This window comes from Uloborus diversus, chromosome 5, assembly GCF_026930045.1.
Source record: "Uloborus diversus isolate 005 chromosome 5, Udiv.v.3.1, whole genome shotgun sequence".
Classification (NCBI taxonomy): Eukaryota; Metazoa; Arthropoda; class Arachnida; order Araneae; family Uloboridae; genus Uloborus; species Uloborus diversus.
Window position 1 is genome coordinate 71461409 of NC_072735.1, and position 18749 is coordinate 71480157.

At 30.7% G+C, this 18749-nt stretch overlaps 2 protein-coding genes across 4 annotated transcripts in view; one reads left to right on the top strand and one right to left on the bottom strand.

Annotated features, from left to right (window-relative positions):
• The window catches only part of LOC129222049 (myosin heavy chain, muscle-like), a 57122-nt gene extending 43828 nt beyond the window's left edge, over positions 1–13294 (bottom strand). The window contains 8 exon segments of the mRNA XM_054856469.1: positions 149–212; positions 294–386; positions 505–604; positions 2076–2103; positions 8616–8757; positions 8760–8774; positions 10453–10596; positions 13040–13294. Coding sequence (XP_054712444.1) covers positions 149–212; positions 294–386; positions 505–604; positions 2076–2103; positions 8616–8757; positions 8760–8774; positions 10453–10596; positions 13040–13228 — 775 coding nt within the window. The 5' untranslated portion in view covers positions 13229–13294.
• Positions 1–18749, top strand: part of LOC129222050 (uncharacterized) — a 147409-nt gene that overhangs the window by 19792 nt on the left and 108868 nt on the right. The window contains exon 1 of one of the 3 annotated variants that reach the window (XM_054856470.1): positions 5712–6282. The exons of 1 other annotated variant lie outside the window; for it this stretch is intronic. The gene's annotated coding sequence lies outside the window, so the exon portion shown is untranslated. Of the gene's footprint in view, positions 1–5711; positions 6283–17189; positions 17395–18749 lie in introns of those variants that run through there. One more of the 3 variants, XM_054856472.1, reaches the window with a different exon arrangement.

Consider the following 18749-nt stretch of genomic DNA (forward strand, 5'->3'; position numbering starts at 1 on the left):
CCTCTAGTGACTTCGGTTAAGTATTTCGATCATTAAATTCATATCTTCTCAAAAATGTACAAAAGTTTCTTAGCGCGCGATGGTGTTATAAATTAATTATTTCAGACGATACAGATACTTTGTACTATGGATTGTTAAACTAGCTTACATGTCTCAATATCAGCACCAGCCAGTTTGCCCATTGGACCGAAGTGAATACGGATGAATTTACCCTATTTGGGAAGAACATTATTTTAGTAAAAGATATTAGACTTAGATTACAAATGTAAATTTGAAAAAAATAAGATACTTACGAAACGTGAGGAGTTGTCATTCCTCACAGTCTTAGCGTTACCAAAAGCCTCAAGAACAGGATTGGTTTGGACGACTTGATCTTCCAAACTTGGCTGTAAGGAAAGACTTCGTGAGTTTTCTCATGTCACACAAACATAGACAGTTTCTGCTTTTTTGTTAGCAAAGAGAAGATAATTATAATCTAGGAAAAAAAATAATCATTTAACTTACTCCTTTCTTCTGTTCACCCTTCTTGGTGGAAGCACCAACATTTGCGTAGTACGCAATTACTTTTTTAGTGTTCTCAGTCTTTCCGGCTCCAGACTCACCGCTATTGTAAAAAAGATATAAATATTAAACTAAAATGATGAAATCTAAACCTATGTATAAAAGTAGACAGGTAGTATACCAATAACAGCAAGTAATAATAGTTATCTCTTTTAATACACCTGTTTCAAAGTTTGGAAGTTGTTAATTCGTTTTACCAATTCATCTAAAACTGATTTCTTTAAGCATACTACAACACATAGGAATTGTTATGGCATCTTTTAAAACGTGAATTCTTTTCAATTTGAACTATTGTATTTAGAGACCGTTTAAAGTAGCAGTTATTTAAACAGTTTCTATCTTTATCATAGCAATAGTGAGAAAAACAACGTTCAGAGCGCAGCATTAAACGTTGTTTTTCCTGCATTTCTTTGTAGCACAGAGGTTTTTCTTTTCTGTTTATTTCTTATCGACTATTATTTCGTTATTTTCTCTAGAAAAATCTTGTTTTGGATTTTATATTGATTACATTCGTTTTTGATTGTTTGAAGTGTTTATTGAATAATATGATTTTTACTCATTAAGTATCAGAATACTCATTTTTACTCTCATTAGTGTCAGAGTACTGTGAATTTCTTTCATACGTGTTTTTCGTACGTGATGCATGTGCTAAAGGAGGACAAAAATTATAATTTTATGAAAATCGATTTTATTTTTTGAAATTTCTTTTTCGGCACTTATATTAAAAATAAACTGAAAATAATGGTGTTGTTTCAATAATAATATTACTGTTTTTTTTTTTTTTTTTTGCTTAGCTCAACGTGTTTACCATTCTTGTATTCATTTATATAGAATGGCAACGACGACATTATGACATGGATTTGCTCTGTTTTTTTTTTTCTTGCTTAGCTCAGTGTGTTAACCATTCTTATATTCATTTATATAGAATGGCAACGACGACATTTATGACTTAAGGACATGGATTTGCTGTTTAAATAACGTATAATTTCTGGGGATCTTCGGTTATTTTCCCGTTAATACATAGATTGTTTTCAACATTCCTTTTCCTATATCCTCGGAAAATCGCCTTTCTGCGTTTTTTAATCACTACGCTTTGTACTTAATTTAAGTTTTGAATTTAATGTTATCTGCTGCTTCTATCCTGGTAGTTTTTGAATTAAATTTTTGATAGCTTTGAAATTTTAGTGGCTGCGAAAACTTAATAAATAATTAATTCGGAAACTTAATTTGTAAAAAAATAAATAGAGAAATCTCGGGGGGGGGGGGGATTTATGAAACTTGCGATATGAGGTGAATTTTGTTCCTGAATAAGTCAAAAATCTTCAATTGCAATGTAAACTATTTTTTAATTATTGACAAACGCACCGTCAATTAAAACCCCGAAATATTGTTTTAAACATAAGTATTTTGCTTCCAGCCTTAGAAATTCAATTTAAAGCCGCAAGCAATCTAATGCTTAGTTACATAATATATACAAAGACAGGCTTAATATTTCGTGTGTAAACAATACTTACGTAATAAGCATAGACTGATTTTCACGATCTGTAAAGAAAGATAAAAATTACTTTTTCGTTTTATGAAATAAAACACATAGAATAAAATTTCTTCTAAATGAAGAACAACTTTTATGTACTAACGATTTCAAATCTAATTTAGTTTAGTTGACCAGAATTTCAGGTTTTTTTTTTTTTTTTAATTTTGATTTGGGAAATATCTTTATTTTTCTGAACATTTATAACAAAAATACGAACACGTGGAATGTAATGAAGTTTGTTGTAAGAGAATGAAGAAATCTAATCGTTTTTTTTTTTTAATACAACACCATTAATATAGAAAGCAGTGTTCAACGTGAGCTTCATTTGTAGCACGAATAATGTCGAGTCTGTACTCGATTTCCCCCCGATTTACGGTGTAACAGTGAAGATTGCTAATTGTGTCCTTTCCTTTAAAATGAATATACCAAAAGCAGGTGCTTGATGAAGCATAGTTTTTAGCATAGAACCACAGTGAAGTAATGACGGAAGTTGCGCAGGCTAAGGTATAGGTTCTCCATGACCAAATCATCGTTTGAGAGTGGTAAGCAAATCTCTAAAATATCTTTTAGGTTTCTTCATCTTTTTGCAACAAACTGAATTTTATTTCGCCTGATAGTATTTTTTTTTTAAATTAATGTTTAGAACGATGAAAATATTTCATGGTGGTTTGAGCCCGTATTGTGGTTTGTATAATTTTGTGTGTAGTCAAGATAAAACGCTATGCTTAATCCGTACTTAATGCTTGTAACTACACCAAATGACAATAAATGACGAAAAGCAGCATTTATGCTACTTTACTACTTCACTTCAAAAAATTACGTTTACATTTACCAGATAGTGTTTTTTAGATTATTCTCTGGCAGCTTTTGTTGAGACTTATTGTGTGATATTTTTGATGTAAAAATAATGCATTATTACATTATTGTTGTTATTCAAATGTATTCACTATAACTTAAAATATCTAAGGTCTAAAGAGTGTTACAAATGTTACGTGCAAAAAAATTAAAGAAATACCTTAAAAGAAAATTGTAGAGTAATTATTCAAACTTTTCCCCACTTTTTCAATGTCATAATTTTAATGGTTTTGGATAGTTTCAGAGAAGAAAAACGAGCTGATGTGTGCAACACAGGACTTCCTTTTACACCAATTTAATGTTATTTCCCCATTATTGGCAATTTTAATGTGATTCAATAGTTAACTCTGTAAATATCACTAACAGTGGCCAAATTAAAATCAGATTTTAAAAAAATCGCCAAATTTGTACCAAAACACTGGCGATATATCGCCAAGTGTCCGCCAAAGTATAACACCACTTGAGTTTGCATTGAAATTAACAATGATTTCCCCCAAAAAAGGTGCAAAAGACCCCTTTAGAAACACTCCAATGCAACCAAAAGAGGAGGTGCACAACTAGACACCACTAGGAGTCTACGTACCGAATTTTAACTTTTTAGGACATACCGTTCTTGAGTTATACGACATACATACCCACATACATTGACTCCCAAAAGTGTTCGTACACTTTGAAATTTTTAAGTAAGACCAAAATAACGCAAAACTGAATTCGGATATGAAGTCCAATACTTTTTCACATCATTCCTATGTCATTCTAAATAAAACCCAGTATGTTTTTCAAAGTATTGACAGATCTTTGTTCTGTAAAGGGTGAAAAAACGAAGAGACAGAGAAATAATGCGCCACAAAAGTCATCGTACACTCAAATATTTTCGAATAAATTCATGGTTAAAATTATCATATGTTGTTTTTTTATTATTATTTTTGCATTGTGTTGACCCTTAAAAGTCATTTGGCTTTAATTATTTGTTTATTTATTCCTTAATATTGTGCTTATTACTTTTAAAATGGGTGGTATTCGTAAAAAAACCACAAACACCATTCGAAATTTGAGTTTTTTTCTCACAGTAGCGGTAAATTGGTTTGATATGTCTCTAAATTAGTTAATTTATTATATTATATAGCAAAGTGCTTGATAAAATTCTTTACAGAAAAGAATCGGACCGAAAACAAGGTAAGAAAAGGTCAACCGACAAAGTTGACGAAGCGAGATCGTAGATTTACAGTTAAAAAAATTATGAAAAATGAACATTTGAGTGCTGTAAAAGTTTCTGCAGAGTTAAATGAGAATTTTTACATTTAATTTTCACCTAAAATTGTTTGCAAAGTTCTCTGATTAGCTGGATTAAATGGAACCTCTTCCCGCAGAAATTTTCTTCGCCTTGCGAAAAACAGAAAGCTTACCCTTTTCGTCGCAAAATCACCAGTTAATCAGGACGGTGAAGGTGCTTTTGTGTGAGGGTGATATCAGCGTCAGGACTTGGTAGTTTGCAATTTTTTGATGAAATAATGAATCATGCCGTTCATTTAAATATTTTGAAAACCAATTTTAAACTCTTGGCCAAAAATTTGGTTATCGGAAACAACTTTTTTTTTTTAATTAAAATAACGGTAAGAAGCACACGGTTTTCAACGTTCGCGTCTAGTACCCTCAAAAATTGTCCTAAAATTTCGAAAATACCCCTTCAATCTCCAGATTTGAACTTAATGTAACATATTTAGAGATATCTGGAGGCTAGATTAAGAAAATACGGCTTTTGAAGCGAAAATAGAGCTAGAAACAGTAAGCCTCGAAGTGTGGTTAAACACTTAACTCAGAAATTACGCAAAAAAAAAAAAAAAGAATCAAATCTATTTCCCAGACGTTTAAAAAGTGCTGTTGATACTGCATGATATTCTACTAAATAATAACTTAATAAAAAGTTAGATTATTCAATAATATATAAACATTTTAAAGTGTACAAAGACTTTTGTGAGATAAAATTTCTGGCACTTTTTAATTTTTGATTTAAAAAAAAAATAAGTTTTAATATTTTTTAAAAAAAATTTCATGTATAGTTTTGTTGAAAATTGATCATAGATCTTATAATTAAATACCTATTCCGAAACATTAATTCTAACCAATGGATAGGGGTCGTACTTCATTGCAAGTCATAGGTGTACGGACACTTTTGGGGAGCCATTGTACGCACATACATACTGACGTCACGAGGAAAACTCGTTGTAATTAACTCGAGGGATTGTCAAAATGGATATTTCGGGAGTTTAAACGTTCTTAGGCACTTATCCACGTGAGGTCGGGTTGAAAAAAAATAACTCAACATTAATTCAGGGGTGAGCAAAAATGGAAATTAAAGGCCGATTTTTGAGTGAAATTTTTTTTCGCGAATACAGTACTTCATTTTTTGTAAAAGGAAGTAAAAAACTAGAGGGGGGGGGGCGCTACCTCTTCAAGGAACAACTCCTAAAGGGCCGGCTGGTCTGTAAAATTATCGTCAGTAAATTCAAACTAAGTTATATTGGGATTGATAAAGAAAATAATAAACATAAATAATTTGTGAAGCACTTTATTTTGTATTGCTCCATGCATACAAAACGTGTATATCAAATTGTTACCTTTTTGTTTTCTCTCGCCATTTTCGGGCTTTAAATGGATTGCAAAAATAAAAAAATAAATTGTACGTGGTATAGATAAAATTTCAAAACTGTCTATTGCTCAGTTTAAGAAAAAAAAAAAAATCTTTTTTCCTTTTTTTTTTTTTTTTTTTTTGTTCTTTAAAGGTCTTGAAAGTTTAATATCGTATGGAATTTCCCCTAAAAAATTTTTTGGAAAAACTTGTTGAGCGAAAGAATTTCGAAGAGTTTTTTTTTTTTTTGAAAGTAACGCAGTTGTTTTTCTTTTGTTTCTCTGTAATAACCTTTTCTTCATTAGGCTAGCGGTTAAAGCAGCCATAAAGATAATAAAAGAAATTTCTTGGCACATGTGCCAAAAGGGCTAAAAATAATAGTGACATCCGGAAAAATAATCTGTTTCTTTGGCGCTGGATTGCATTCTTCCCTTCCCGAAAATGGCTTTGTAGAACGCCACACGATATAGATTTTTTTTTTTCTTTTGGCACAAGGTAGCCTCCTTTCCTTTTTTTTCTTCGGAGCGATTGAGATCCCGAGTCCTTAACCAGAGAATAGAAGATTTTAAAAATAAAAGAAAGATCCTTTGGGTGCTTTTTACTGTCAAAGTACCAACATGAAGAGGACAGGCTGCCGGAAGACTAAATATAGCCCTTTCCCTTGATCGGAACAATGTTCCTTCGTAGGTCATTGAGTCAATTCGTGAGTTTACTCACACTTTTTGGCTTTTGAAAATATATTATTTACTTTCAACTTTTAGTTTTCTTTTTAATATTTTAGCCTAATATTTAACAATACATGTTTTAAAGTTAAACACATTTATATTTCAGTTCCGGATTAAAAACTGAATTCTCTTTCTATATGAATCTGCATTAACTCATGTATTAGAAGCATTGAAAATGTTATATTTTTTCCGCATTTCTGTTTTAATTTAAATATAAAAAATGCAAATAGTACATTCGGTTATATCAGCGCGGCATCCATAAAAATATCTATTTATCCCAGAAAGGGGGGAAGGGGATAGTTCTCTTCATTCCTTTTTTTATATAAACTATGTCTCTTCTTCTATTCTGCTTGAGTTAAAACATTTTATTAAAGCTTAATCCTAGCAACCTACTTCAAAAAGGGGAAGGTAATTAACTCGTACCGTGTGTTTTTTATTTATTAGTTTGTCCATCCATAACTTCTCACTGAATGGAACTGACTTGAATGATTTTTTTTTTTTTTTATTGATGCGGGTTATTAAAACTTATGTCCTACACTTTCATTTCCCCATATTTGATCTTTGAAAAAATAAAGTTATCGGTGGAAAATGAATTAATTTTTATGTATTTCGAGTCTTACTTTTGGTATTTTCCCTATTAAATAATTGATTAATGATGAAAATCATTGCTTAAAAAATATTTTTGCCCTTCAAGCAGGGGATATTAATCATAAGTATTATACGAATTTTGAATGATGCATTTCTGAAATGAACAAAAAAATCATTCATTTTATTTAACCTACTGATAATTTTTTTTTACTGAATTTAAAAAAAATAAGTTATCAATTCGTACTGTGTGCATGATTTTTTCTTTCTTTCTTTCCTTCTTTCTTTCTTTTTTTTTTTTTTTTGTTCATTTAAAAATGAACTGATTTGACTCATTATTATTACTTTTATTGCCTTTATTCTTTGTAACCATTTAACTATGATCAGTAAAAGTCTTGAACGCGTTTTAAGGAATAAATTTTTACTTAAATATTTTCAAAAAAAAAAAAAAAGAAGACTTAAGAATATAATTGAAGTGAAAAATTAAACTTCCATTCCTAAAATTTAAAAAATAACTTCATCCCGTAAACAACATCAATGCTACTTTTAAACAATGTTAACTTTTTCAAGACGACACAAAAGGCATTCATGAAATGTCATTAACTCTTGTTTTATTACGAACATAAAATTTAAATTATCTTAGCTTTAGCAACAGTTCCTTCTTTAATAATGTTTTCATTTGTGACAATACATTAGTGTAACGATTATTATACTGCGTTCATATGTTATGGTTTGAAAGTAGTAAATGTTTTTTACGAAGTTACCTTATTCTTTACTTTTTAACTCAATCAGCAGTTCTAAGAATTATATTTATTGTTCTTACCTGAATTCTGTTTCAAAATCTTTTTTTTTTAATTCTCTTAAAAAATGATTTTTTTAATTTTTGTTTTTTAAACTAATATTTTTTTATTTGAATGGATTCGATAATTATTTTAAAAAAATAAATGATGAAAGTTGCTAATCTCTAAATTATTCGACCGTGTTTAAAAAAATTCCGATAAATAATTTTAGTGACTTTATTTATTTCCAAGATTTTTTTTTTTTCAATGTTCCTCGTTTTGTAAAACTATTAGTTTCAGGTTGTCTCGATTTTCTTTTTACCTTTTGTAGCAATTTTCTTATTCTTTCATTTTGGTTGATGTCCACATTTTGATGCATATCGTCAGGCATTTTTAATGTTGCTACAATTATTATTTTCTTTGATTTAACAACATTTAAACTAATAACAAATCGTTTAAATTTTGAGGACTTCAACCCTGTTCTTTGAAGAACACCGATGGAGTTGCCCTGTACTCGTCTTAAATCAACAGATTTCGACCTACCCATAGAGATGTCAACACCACCACCAAAAACGTAGAATTTTATTTTATTTATTTATTTTAAAATTTTTATATTCAGTTCCATGTAGGTTATTTTCTTAGATCAACCTTTTCAACAACGGGTATCAAGTTATTGTGAGAGAACCTTATCTCTATTTGAAAGTTAGATGAAATGGAAAACGAATTCGATTAAAATGTGAAATCAATTACTGACGAAAAACTTACTACTTGTTTACATTATTAGTGTTTTCTTTCTTTTTTTAGTTCCATTTTATTTATATGTATTTTTTAAGTTTGCAATAACGAACGACAAATGCTTTTGCAAGAGAACTTTGTCGTTCCTTTGAACTGTACAAACTGTTCGGTTACAATGTGCAATCAATTATTTACCATTGACGAAAACTTACTTGCTAACATGGACATGTAAGCACCATCAGAAATAGCGAACAAATGTGGTGGTACTTCAGTACGCCTCTTTCCTCTGTACAACGCCATGCATCTTGCTGTGTAAATAGGGTACCTCTTGTAGGGGTTGATAGCTACGCAAAAAACAAGCCGGAATAGGTCTGGAAAAGCATAGAAATATATGTTTACTACAAAACGTTACCTGTGTCTACTCATTTAATACATTATCCCTCACTAATGTGTTCAAAAATATTTGATTTTTCTCATTTTGAGTAAATTTGAGAAACATACTTTTAAAAATTCAATTAATTTGAAGGACCTTTTTTGCTTTAGTTGACTTAGAAATGAACTTCAACAACATACATCGTTGTTGTGCCTCTGAAAACCGATATGTACATTTGTACAATTTATGCCTAAAGAAAGGAAAATGTTATCAGCTTTGACTTTTCTTAATTTGAAGCTTAGGCTGCAATTTTTGTTTTAGAGATTTTAACGTAAAGATTTAGCTTTGATATCTATTTTGATAATAGTTTCACAATATTTCGCTTTTCTTTTCATAAAGCGGGTTTAAAGGTACAACTTCTTTGTAAACACATAATAGATTTTGACTTTTTTGGTCGCAGAATCAATGTGTACATTAAGATAAATAAATACCTTTGTGCTGAACAGTAAAGAAAGAAAAACAACGTTAAAAAAAGTACAAATTTGCCAACTACAGCAGACACGTGTTTCGGCGTTACAGGGAACGAATTTTTCAATGCAAAAAGTAATGAGCTCATGGATGAAAAGACATCGACAAAAGATGTGTACATTGCTTGTTTTCTGGAAGAATCCGCATTGCAAAATTGCTCCTCAGTCAATGAAAAAATGAAAAATGTGGTTTACTGCACATAGCGGATTTTAGAGGCGCAACGACGATACGTTGACTTTCATACACCGAGAATAAAATTTACTTGTCTAAAATATTATGTTCAAAAAATTTGACCATTTTCTCATTTCATGTAATTCTAGTAACGTATCACTTTAGTCAGAAATAAAGTAGCTCTTACATTTTATTTTTCAAAGTAGAGTAGTTATATTATAAATTTTTAAAAATTCACTAAATTTCAAACAATTTTTTTTCTTGAAGTATCAATAAGTCTACTCATGAAACCTATTACATTCATCTTTATTGAATGAAAGATGTTTCGTCTGTTCCATTTTTTAATTAGAACAGGACAAGTACAATCATAGCCTTAATAATGAACTTTCACCCTGACTTTTGACTGCCACAATTTTAGCGATTTAACGAAGCAAGGTGGATTGGAAATTTTATGTAGGTTTTGGAACTAAGGACCCATTTAAGAACCCCCTTTTCCACAGCAAAATAAAAATTACATGAAATATAGTTTTTTTTTTTTGGCATAGTTTAATCTTTTCTTACTCCTTGAATTCCACCGATAATTTACTCCTTAAAACGTTTTCTTGACCAAGTTGTACGCACCCAAACTTGAATGAAGACAAGGAAGAAACATTAAACAAAAAAAAATTAATTTGTAATTGATTGTGATCTGATATAATGTGTGCAAATATTGCAGCTCAATTTGTGCACTCTGCAATAGCATAAATTGAATTTCTATTACATATTTGCCGAAAGATATTTTTTTAGATGAAAGAAAAATTCCCTTTCTTATTTTAAATTCTCTAGTCTTTCAAAAAAAAAAAAAAAAACTCAAAAATTTAATTAAGTGTTTTCTGCCTGAATCAATCACGGTTTGCAAACCGTATTAAATGCAACATTAGTAGACAACCTTATGTAGTTGGTTAAAAATAATTCAAATCATTACTTCGAAAACTTACATAGATAAGTTGGGCATAATATCTCTGTCTTAAATTATGCAATACGCTGGCATCGTTCAGGTATGTCAAGTTAGACATATCTTCTGCCTTTTCGTATTTTGGAGGGTTGACTTGCTGCAAATCATCCTTTTTTACAGTTCGGTTCTGAAATTAGAGCAATAAAAATACACTTAAAAACTTGAAGCATCATTTACAATTTTACATATTTAACAGTTCTCTTAACATTTTCAATGATCTATTTATGAAAAAGAAGTTTTTGATTACATTCCTTTTTGTGTTTTAAAAGATCAGTTGAAAAGTCTTATACATTTTGCAACTCTTTGCATCTTTGGATAATTAATTCATTATTAAAAAACATCACTTTAAAAAGGTAAATAAGCAAAAGTATAATTTTTAATAAATAGTATCCATTTTAGATTGTAAAGAAATTTTATATTTCTACCCGACATCTGTTTGGGTGCATTATATGTTTTTGTATGATTCTTTATCACGCAATCTTAAAATGTCTAATTCGACAAATTTGTATCAAAGTAAAAGGGAAAAAATGTATTTAAAAACTTAAGTTTTAGATATATACAGGTTGCGTTGCTGCTACATTAGCCGATTTACTTGTTTACCCATACTTTTTAAAGTTACGATGTTTTGAATTTTGATTTATGCCAATATACTACTGCGTTACTATATGTTAAGAACTACTAATTTATTTCGATTGTAAATCTATCGTGAAATGTATTGATATACATTCAAAAGATAAACTAATCAGTCAATTTGATTCTAAATTTATGTTTTTATTTCTATTTTGTAAAACATACAGTTTTTTACAAAAAAAAAATTAATGTAATGTACGTAGTTTATATAAACTAAAATTTATACATTCCATATTATTTACAGGATACTGATTTATATTTGATAGCTTCACTCATATTTTCTATACTGCTTTTGTCTAATTTTTCAGTTTTCATAAAGATAAAAAAACAAAATATTTTTTATACGTCTGGCTCAAAATATTTATTAGACAAAGCAATAATAATTTTTTCACAACATACCCTTTTGCTATTTATGAAATGTACTAAAAATGAGCATATTAATCTTAATACTCTATTATTCATTTTCAATTCAAGTAATAAATATCAGTTATAAATCAACAGTTATGTGCATTTTTTGCCATACATTTCTAATTATGAAAGGCTAGTATTAAAATGAAAAATACTGCGCATAAATGCCTAGTTGTTTCCCTCTTGCTTTATGATATCTTCATTAACATGTGTATATTTTATTTCTTGATTATATTTTGTGTTGATGCCATGTATTGTTATATCTTAAGTCTTCAGCGTAATCTAACTTATATATATTGAAAAATACTACTACCTCTAAATATATTATTCTCAAATTTATCAATTTAAGTATTTATACATTAATAGTATCTGAAGTTATAAATATATGTAAGCGTTCACTATTAATGCATTCATGAAATTGCACTGTTTGATATTTGACTTTTAGGGTTAAAATTTAATCATAAAATTATTGTACGTGCAGCGTAAGTGTTGATTATAGTTAAAATTGTATTAATTTACTTTTAGTTCTTCAGTGTAATAACAAATACAGAATCTAAGAACGGTATCGTATCAAAAGTAATAAGAAAATAAAAGAAGTTAATAAGTGCCAATGCATTAAAATCAGTTACATTGAATTGCCTATAAACGTTATAAACATAATTTATTTCTTTATTAAAATCAATCGTTTACTAATCACGTTTAACAGTAGTTATTGACTAGTAACTAAAAAATTGGAAAAACAATCATTGTTTCTTAACGTTTACTGTTATAGTAGCAGCTTTCGCTTGCTAAATAAATATGGTTTTGAGTAGGAAAATTTTTTCGGTCTATGATTAACCCATGAAATTTTTAAATAGATTACTGACAAACTGCACAATGTAATCATTATATATTTAACTTTTTAGTAAATCTCCAAACGTATATCAAAATGCATTTTGTCTGAAATGATTTTCTTTTTAAATTAATTTTCATGCGAAATTCCTTCGCCGATTTGTGAGGTATGCAAAAAAAAAAAAAAAAAAAAAAATCAAGATATTGAGAGTATTGGAATTTTTATACAAAAAAAAAAAAGCATTAATAACTCTTTCTAAATGACATTAATTTTAGATTTTAAATCTATAACAACTTGGAGGCATAATCTCGCTTCATTCAGTCTGATTCACTTCACTTCGCCTGAATCAGCACGTTAGTTCTCTTGGTTACAGAAACGGTAATCTCTGTTTTCGTGGAAAGTCTGGGAAATTTTCTGACTTTTCAAGTGAATGGAGATCCGATTCCCTTCTCTCCGCGTGAATCGACATCTTAATTCTCTAGATAAAAAAACACAGTAATCTCCGTTCATTTGGAAGATCTACAAAAGATTTTAGCTTTTCCGAGTGAATGGTGATTACCGTTTTAATTACCAAGTGAACCAAGGTACTGATTCACGCGGAGTGAAGTGAATCTGAGTGAGTGAAGCGAGATAGGATACTTAGACAACAGGATGAAGTATTCAATTAAAATGTTCGTAAGATTTACGGGACATAGCTCACCTCTTGTTTCTCGATTTCGACGGTGCACATGTCTCCCTTGGTTTCCTTAATCAGACCCATGACATAGCCTTCCTTCTCATCTTTAACCCACACCATTTTCTTGCCATCGTATGGTTTAGTTTGATCAATACGTTTCTGTTCCATAGTAACGTACAAATAGGGGGATGGATCGGGATCTTCGGCTGCCATTTTTGGTTTTTAGTGAGGTTCGGTGAGTAAAGAAAAGAAAGTAAACGCTCTTCCACTGACGACCAGAACAGCTCTATGCCCCCGTTCTGAAAAGAAAATATCAGAATGTTACACATCTCAAGTATTGAAAATATCAACATTGTTTGGGCGTTTACTTGAAAGCACATGCAAAATGTTTAAAACCGAAAAATTTTCTTTAACTTAAATAACATTCAAACAAATTTTACGTTTTCGTTAAAAGAAAATTTTAAACGAAAATAATTATTAAAAAAAACTATTCGTTCTGCGCTCATTTTATAATAGCATTATTAAGGCATCAAATTTTAAATGTAATCTTATTTGTCATCCGTTTAATAGGAAATCGTTTTTACAAAACGATTATGTTTTTCTTTTTTTTTAATTGTCAAATTTACCTGTAATCTACTTAAATATTTTAAGTATTTACAATTTCGATAAATCCTTCATTGAAAATATTTTTTTTAATACAAATTAAACTAATATTACGTAGTTTAGTGCGCTATCTATTGCCGTTTCTCTATTTATTTAAATTTTTTTCTCGTAAATAATTTAGTGCTTTACATTTGAGAGTGAGTAATACTTTGCACAGTAGAGTAAGTATTCGGTAAAAAATACGAATTTCCGTAGTAAAATTTCAGAAATTGCATGTTTTTAAACTTAATGCTTAAAAGCTAATGAAATATTTAATCTGTAACTAAACATTTATGTTGAAGCTTAGTTCTTAGATTGCGAATAGACATTTAGTAATCTCAAACGCTATAAGTTCGAAGTTATAAGAAGATTTCTAATGTATTGAACTAACAAACTCAATGCTTATTACTAAACAGATAAGTGTTGCAATACACTAAAATTAATTCGCTCAATGCTCTTTTAACGTTTAAACTAAAAGTAATTGGCTTGAAAAATTTCTTTCTTTTTATAACAATTATCTTACGAATTTTGAAGCAACCTTTTAGGAAGGAATTAGAGGAGGAGAAAGGTGAAATTGCAATAACATTTCTAAAAGTTATAGTATTAAAATGTTGAGGATTGAATTATAAGATTTTCAACACAATTGAAGATTTGTTTAATACATTTTATTCGAATTACTTCTACTACCGAAACAAATTATTAAATATATATATATATATATATATATATATATATATATATATATATATATATATATATATATATATATATATATATATATATATATATATATAGCATCTAGAAACTATTTAAGCTCTTTTAAAACTAAGTTACCACAAATTCTGTTTTACCACACTTGTTAATACAAAGGAATTGGTTAATATCACATGTGTGACCCGCTGCAAGGTAAACGGACTACGAAGGATCAGAGGATGGATTTATTATGTGAGGTAAAATGATGTTTTTTACAAGAAAGGACAAGAGGAAGGATTTATTAAGAGAGGTAAAAGGATGTGATTTTTTTTCTTTTGCAACAAAGGATATGAGGAAGGATTTATTAAGAGAGGTAAAAAGAATGTGAATCGTTTTCTTTTTGGATGAAGAAAGTAGATATAATCCATTCAGTGAGGAAGGATTGAAAGCTGGTGCCACTCGAGGTATCCACATAAAGCACACAAAGTATAGTTCATCGTTACCAGTTGGTTGGCTATGGGGCAAACAATAATACAAAAGACAGGTAAGACACTTACACGTTCGAGAGCTATTCTGCACTGGAGTAATGGCCGCAGGCTCTTATAAACCTTGGCTATCAGATATCTCAATGCCCGGTGTTTGAAGGATGCAAATCGGATGGCTTGCTGCGATTGGATGAACCGGGCGAGGATGGGTGGGGAGAGGAATCCTTTCCTAAACAGAGCAAAACACTTGCCAGCATCCGAGAACAAATAGAAAGAAGGAGGGACACGATCGTCGGAGTGAAAGGGGGAAAGAGAACAGAATGACGTTTGCCGACTCTGTTCCATTTTTGGGTCAGACGTACGGCAGCATCCTTTGGAATCTGCTTCCACCACTTTTCTCTCATTGCTTCTTCTATTTAGGTTACAGGACATCATCTTGTTTTTTTTGTGCGAAAGGGACCGGGTTGACTAAAAATAATTCAATCTCACTCTTTTCTGATCCAGTGACCGAGTCAAGGCGAGATTCCCAAGCTGGTGTCAATGTTCATTCCTTCCCAGCTATGTCTCTCATTGTGAGAATGTATACGGTCCCTATACTCCGGCGTCATTATGGGACTGATTCATGCGAACTTGAAATTTTCGAAGAACGACCGTCTTGAGTTGTCATTTAGATAGTCTGCTCCATTTGTCACATTTCATACGTACGTGTCATCAATCGAAAACTAATAAACGAACGAATACCCATATGTACGAACTTTTCACCTCGCTCCTTTTGCTTATTACTCTAAAAATGCATAAAAGAAAACAAAACTGAAAAGTTTATTATTTGCTGTTCAGTTATTCAATTCAACGACATTATATTGTTTTTCGCTTCGTCCTCCGTCCGCTCGAAATATTTAAAAATGAAGGCATGTTTTCTTAATTTTTCATAACTTAACATATTCTCAGGCTCTCACCCTTGAAAATCAAATCGCTTCATTGAATAATTGCTTCGTAATTTTTTGGTTGTATATTTTTGGGGAACAGATCAGAGGCGTAGCTAAGGGGGGGGGGTTTTGGGGACAATCCCCCCCCCCCCCGAAACGTTAGTCTCAAAAAAAAAAAGAGAAAAAAAAGAGGGAGGAGAAAGAAAAAAAGAAGAAAAAGAAAGAAAATCATTACGACGTTTTTCTGTGTAACAAAGGTCAAAAATTCACTTCGCTCCCCCCCCCCCCCAATGCCATTGAAAATCTGCTCCATTAGTGATCCTCAAGTATAAAGACGCCTCCCTCTGCTGCGACAATTTTTTGATAATTGAGTTAAATTTGACACTTCACTTTAGAAATTAGATTGTTTGTTAAATCCACGTATAGGCAGCCTTTCTTTGTCATAGATTCTGCAAATTTTTAAATATGTTTAATTTTATGAGCCGCGCAGTGAGAATATTGCATACAGTCGAATCTGTATATTTCGAATTTCACATTAAAAAAATCGAGATAATGAGGTTTTGAATTACGGAGGCTTTAAGAAACTTTTTATAGAAATTTGAAATATGATGGTGAAAATTTGAAATCAATACTAAAGACAATATGGGCTCTTGATTAAAATTCCTCTTTATTAGTTTTGTTAGGTATTTATTCTATTATTACATTATTAAGTGCTTTATTGCGAGTTTAAGGAATCATTTTGACAGTAAAAGAAACTTTAAGCATATCTTTTTCAAGAAAAAGTCTTTTATTGCTATTTGGTACCTGATTTTTTTTTGGATTCATTATTTATCCTCTTGAGGTTAGCAATTGCAGCAAATCTAATTTGGCCAGTAGTCTACGATTTTCCTTTTTTCATCACTTCAAAAAAAAACTTATACTTTCTTTTCACTCCTATCATTTCGGTTTTCTAAGGAATCACAATTTTAAGAAAGAGAGCAACCAAAGAACAGTACTAATCCAGATAAGAGAGCGAAATGACTTTTAACTTGAATGACCTTTAACTATGAACTTTAATGTTCATCTTAACATGCCAAACCTGTGAATTTCACCCCTTAACTCTTCTTCCAAGAGAGTGCGCGAAACGACTATCCTTTGGTTAATCTTCCTGGAAAGCCTATTTGTGGAACGCATTTACTGCCTCCTCAGCTCTCGAAGACAATTCCTCTGTTTCTGAGTTGAAGAAAATGTTCTTGTTTGCTGCTTTGAAGATCATTGGGCTTCGAATCCGAAAATGATAGCATAACCGGAATTCGAGACGATAGAGGTTTTTGTTGGTCTGGTTTCGTGTGTGTCATAGGTCATAGTCAAAACTACCTTTGCTAACCAGAGTATCCATTGCAATCACATTGATTCTTCAGCCAGTATTTACTGCGTATTCTTTTGGAAACGCACAGTCTGTTTAAAGTAGTACATTCTAAGTGAAAGTTGTTGCATAATGAAACGAACAAGACCGATAACAAGCTTTTTTCAACTCAAAGAAAAAAATTAAAATGACGAAAAGGATTGCTCTAAAAAGAGAAAGTTAACGTCGTCTGAAGAAAACGAAGTACAGTCTGCAAAGCAGCGTTAGTCCCATCGGACCCTTCTGAAGGTAATTTTATTTTAATTCAAAAGAAAAACTGCATAGCATTACATGAATAAAATGTTTAAAAACGAGATGAATCTAGATTATTTCTATTAGCTTGGTTCGGATTAAAAAGTAGAAAATAAAAAAGACTTCTGTTCATAATACCCGAAAATTGCTGTTGCTCTCTCAAATAGATATTTATGTAAATTCTAAAGCAGCTAATAAAATAAAAATAAATATCTTTATAGATATATCTTTATAAATATAATATCTTTATAGTCTGACCACCGATGAGATTGAAAGCCAAACATCCAGTTTATAGGCGGAAATGGAAGTATCTATTAGCTTTCAGGGATGCCAGCTTTTGTAGATGTGTGTTAACCTCTAAATTAAGCAGTCACACTGAAATGAACGGAACACGCTCATCAGATATTTGATTTCCCCCTGATTTGGATAGACTGGTTTTGACAAGACGTTGCTAGAAAATTTCACTTTAAATTAAATGGAAGGAAAAGAAAAAAAAGTTGAATTTTCCATAACATTAAAAAAATAAAAAATTCTTTGCTTTTGTTTTGTTTGACACAAGTATCGGAATTGGGGAACCCCATTCCAAAGTATGTAAGATTCACCTCCCTCTTATTTTTTTTAATACTAAAAAAATTTACACACACACACACACACACACACACACACACACACACACACATATATATATATATATATATATATATATATATATATATATATATATATATATATATATATATATATATATATATATATATATATATATATAAAAGAAGAACCCCCCCCCCCTCCGAAAGTCGGGTCTAGCTTCGCCTCTGGAACAGATGCGGATTTTTTTTTTTCTTCTTAAACCTCTCATGAAAGATTGATAAAGAGAGAGCACGGCTTGGAACTTTGTAGAGTTGTAGTACAGTGGACGCCGGTTTATTCAATCAACCGCTCTAATGAATCAAATTGCCAAAAACAGAACAAAATCTAGCTTTATTGAATTAGCTGCTTTATTGAATCAGCCGCTTTATGGAATCAAAACTGCGTAGAACAAACGTGATTCATATAAGCGGCGGCCACTGTATTCTCTAAAGGTCACTGATGTTCAACGGTCAACGTAATGTGCACTAGCTAACTATTTCCAGAAAAACTCTGGAGGTTCTGACCCTAAAAGACCTGTATCTAATTGCTCCTCGACAGGTGGAGTCAAGTTTTCACAGTCGTAGTCTCAAATGGTCTGTTAGCATTACATTTTTACACTGGCCAGATACCTCGTGCTCGTGTTGGGCCCTATTTTAGAGTTTTCTTTTTTTAAACTCATTATCAAAATTAATATCTGTATAAACCACTAAAGCAACCATCTA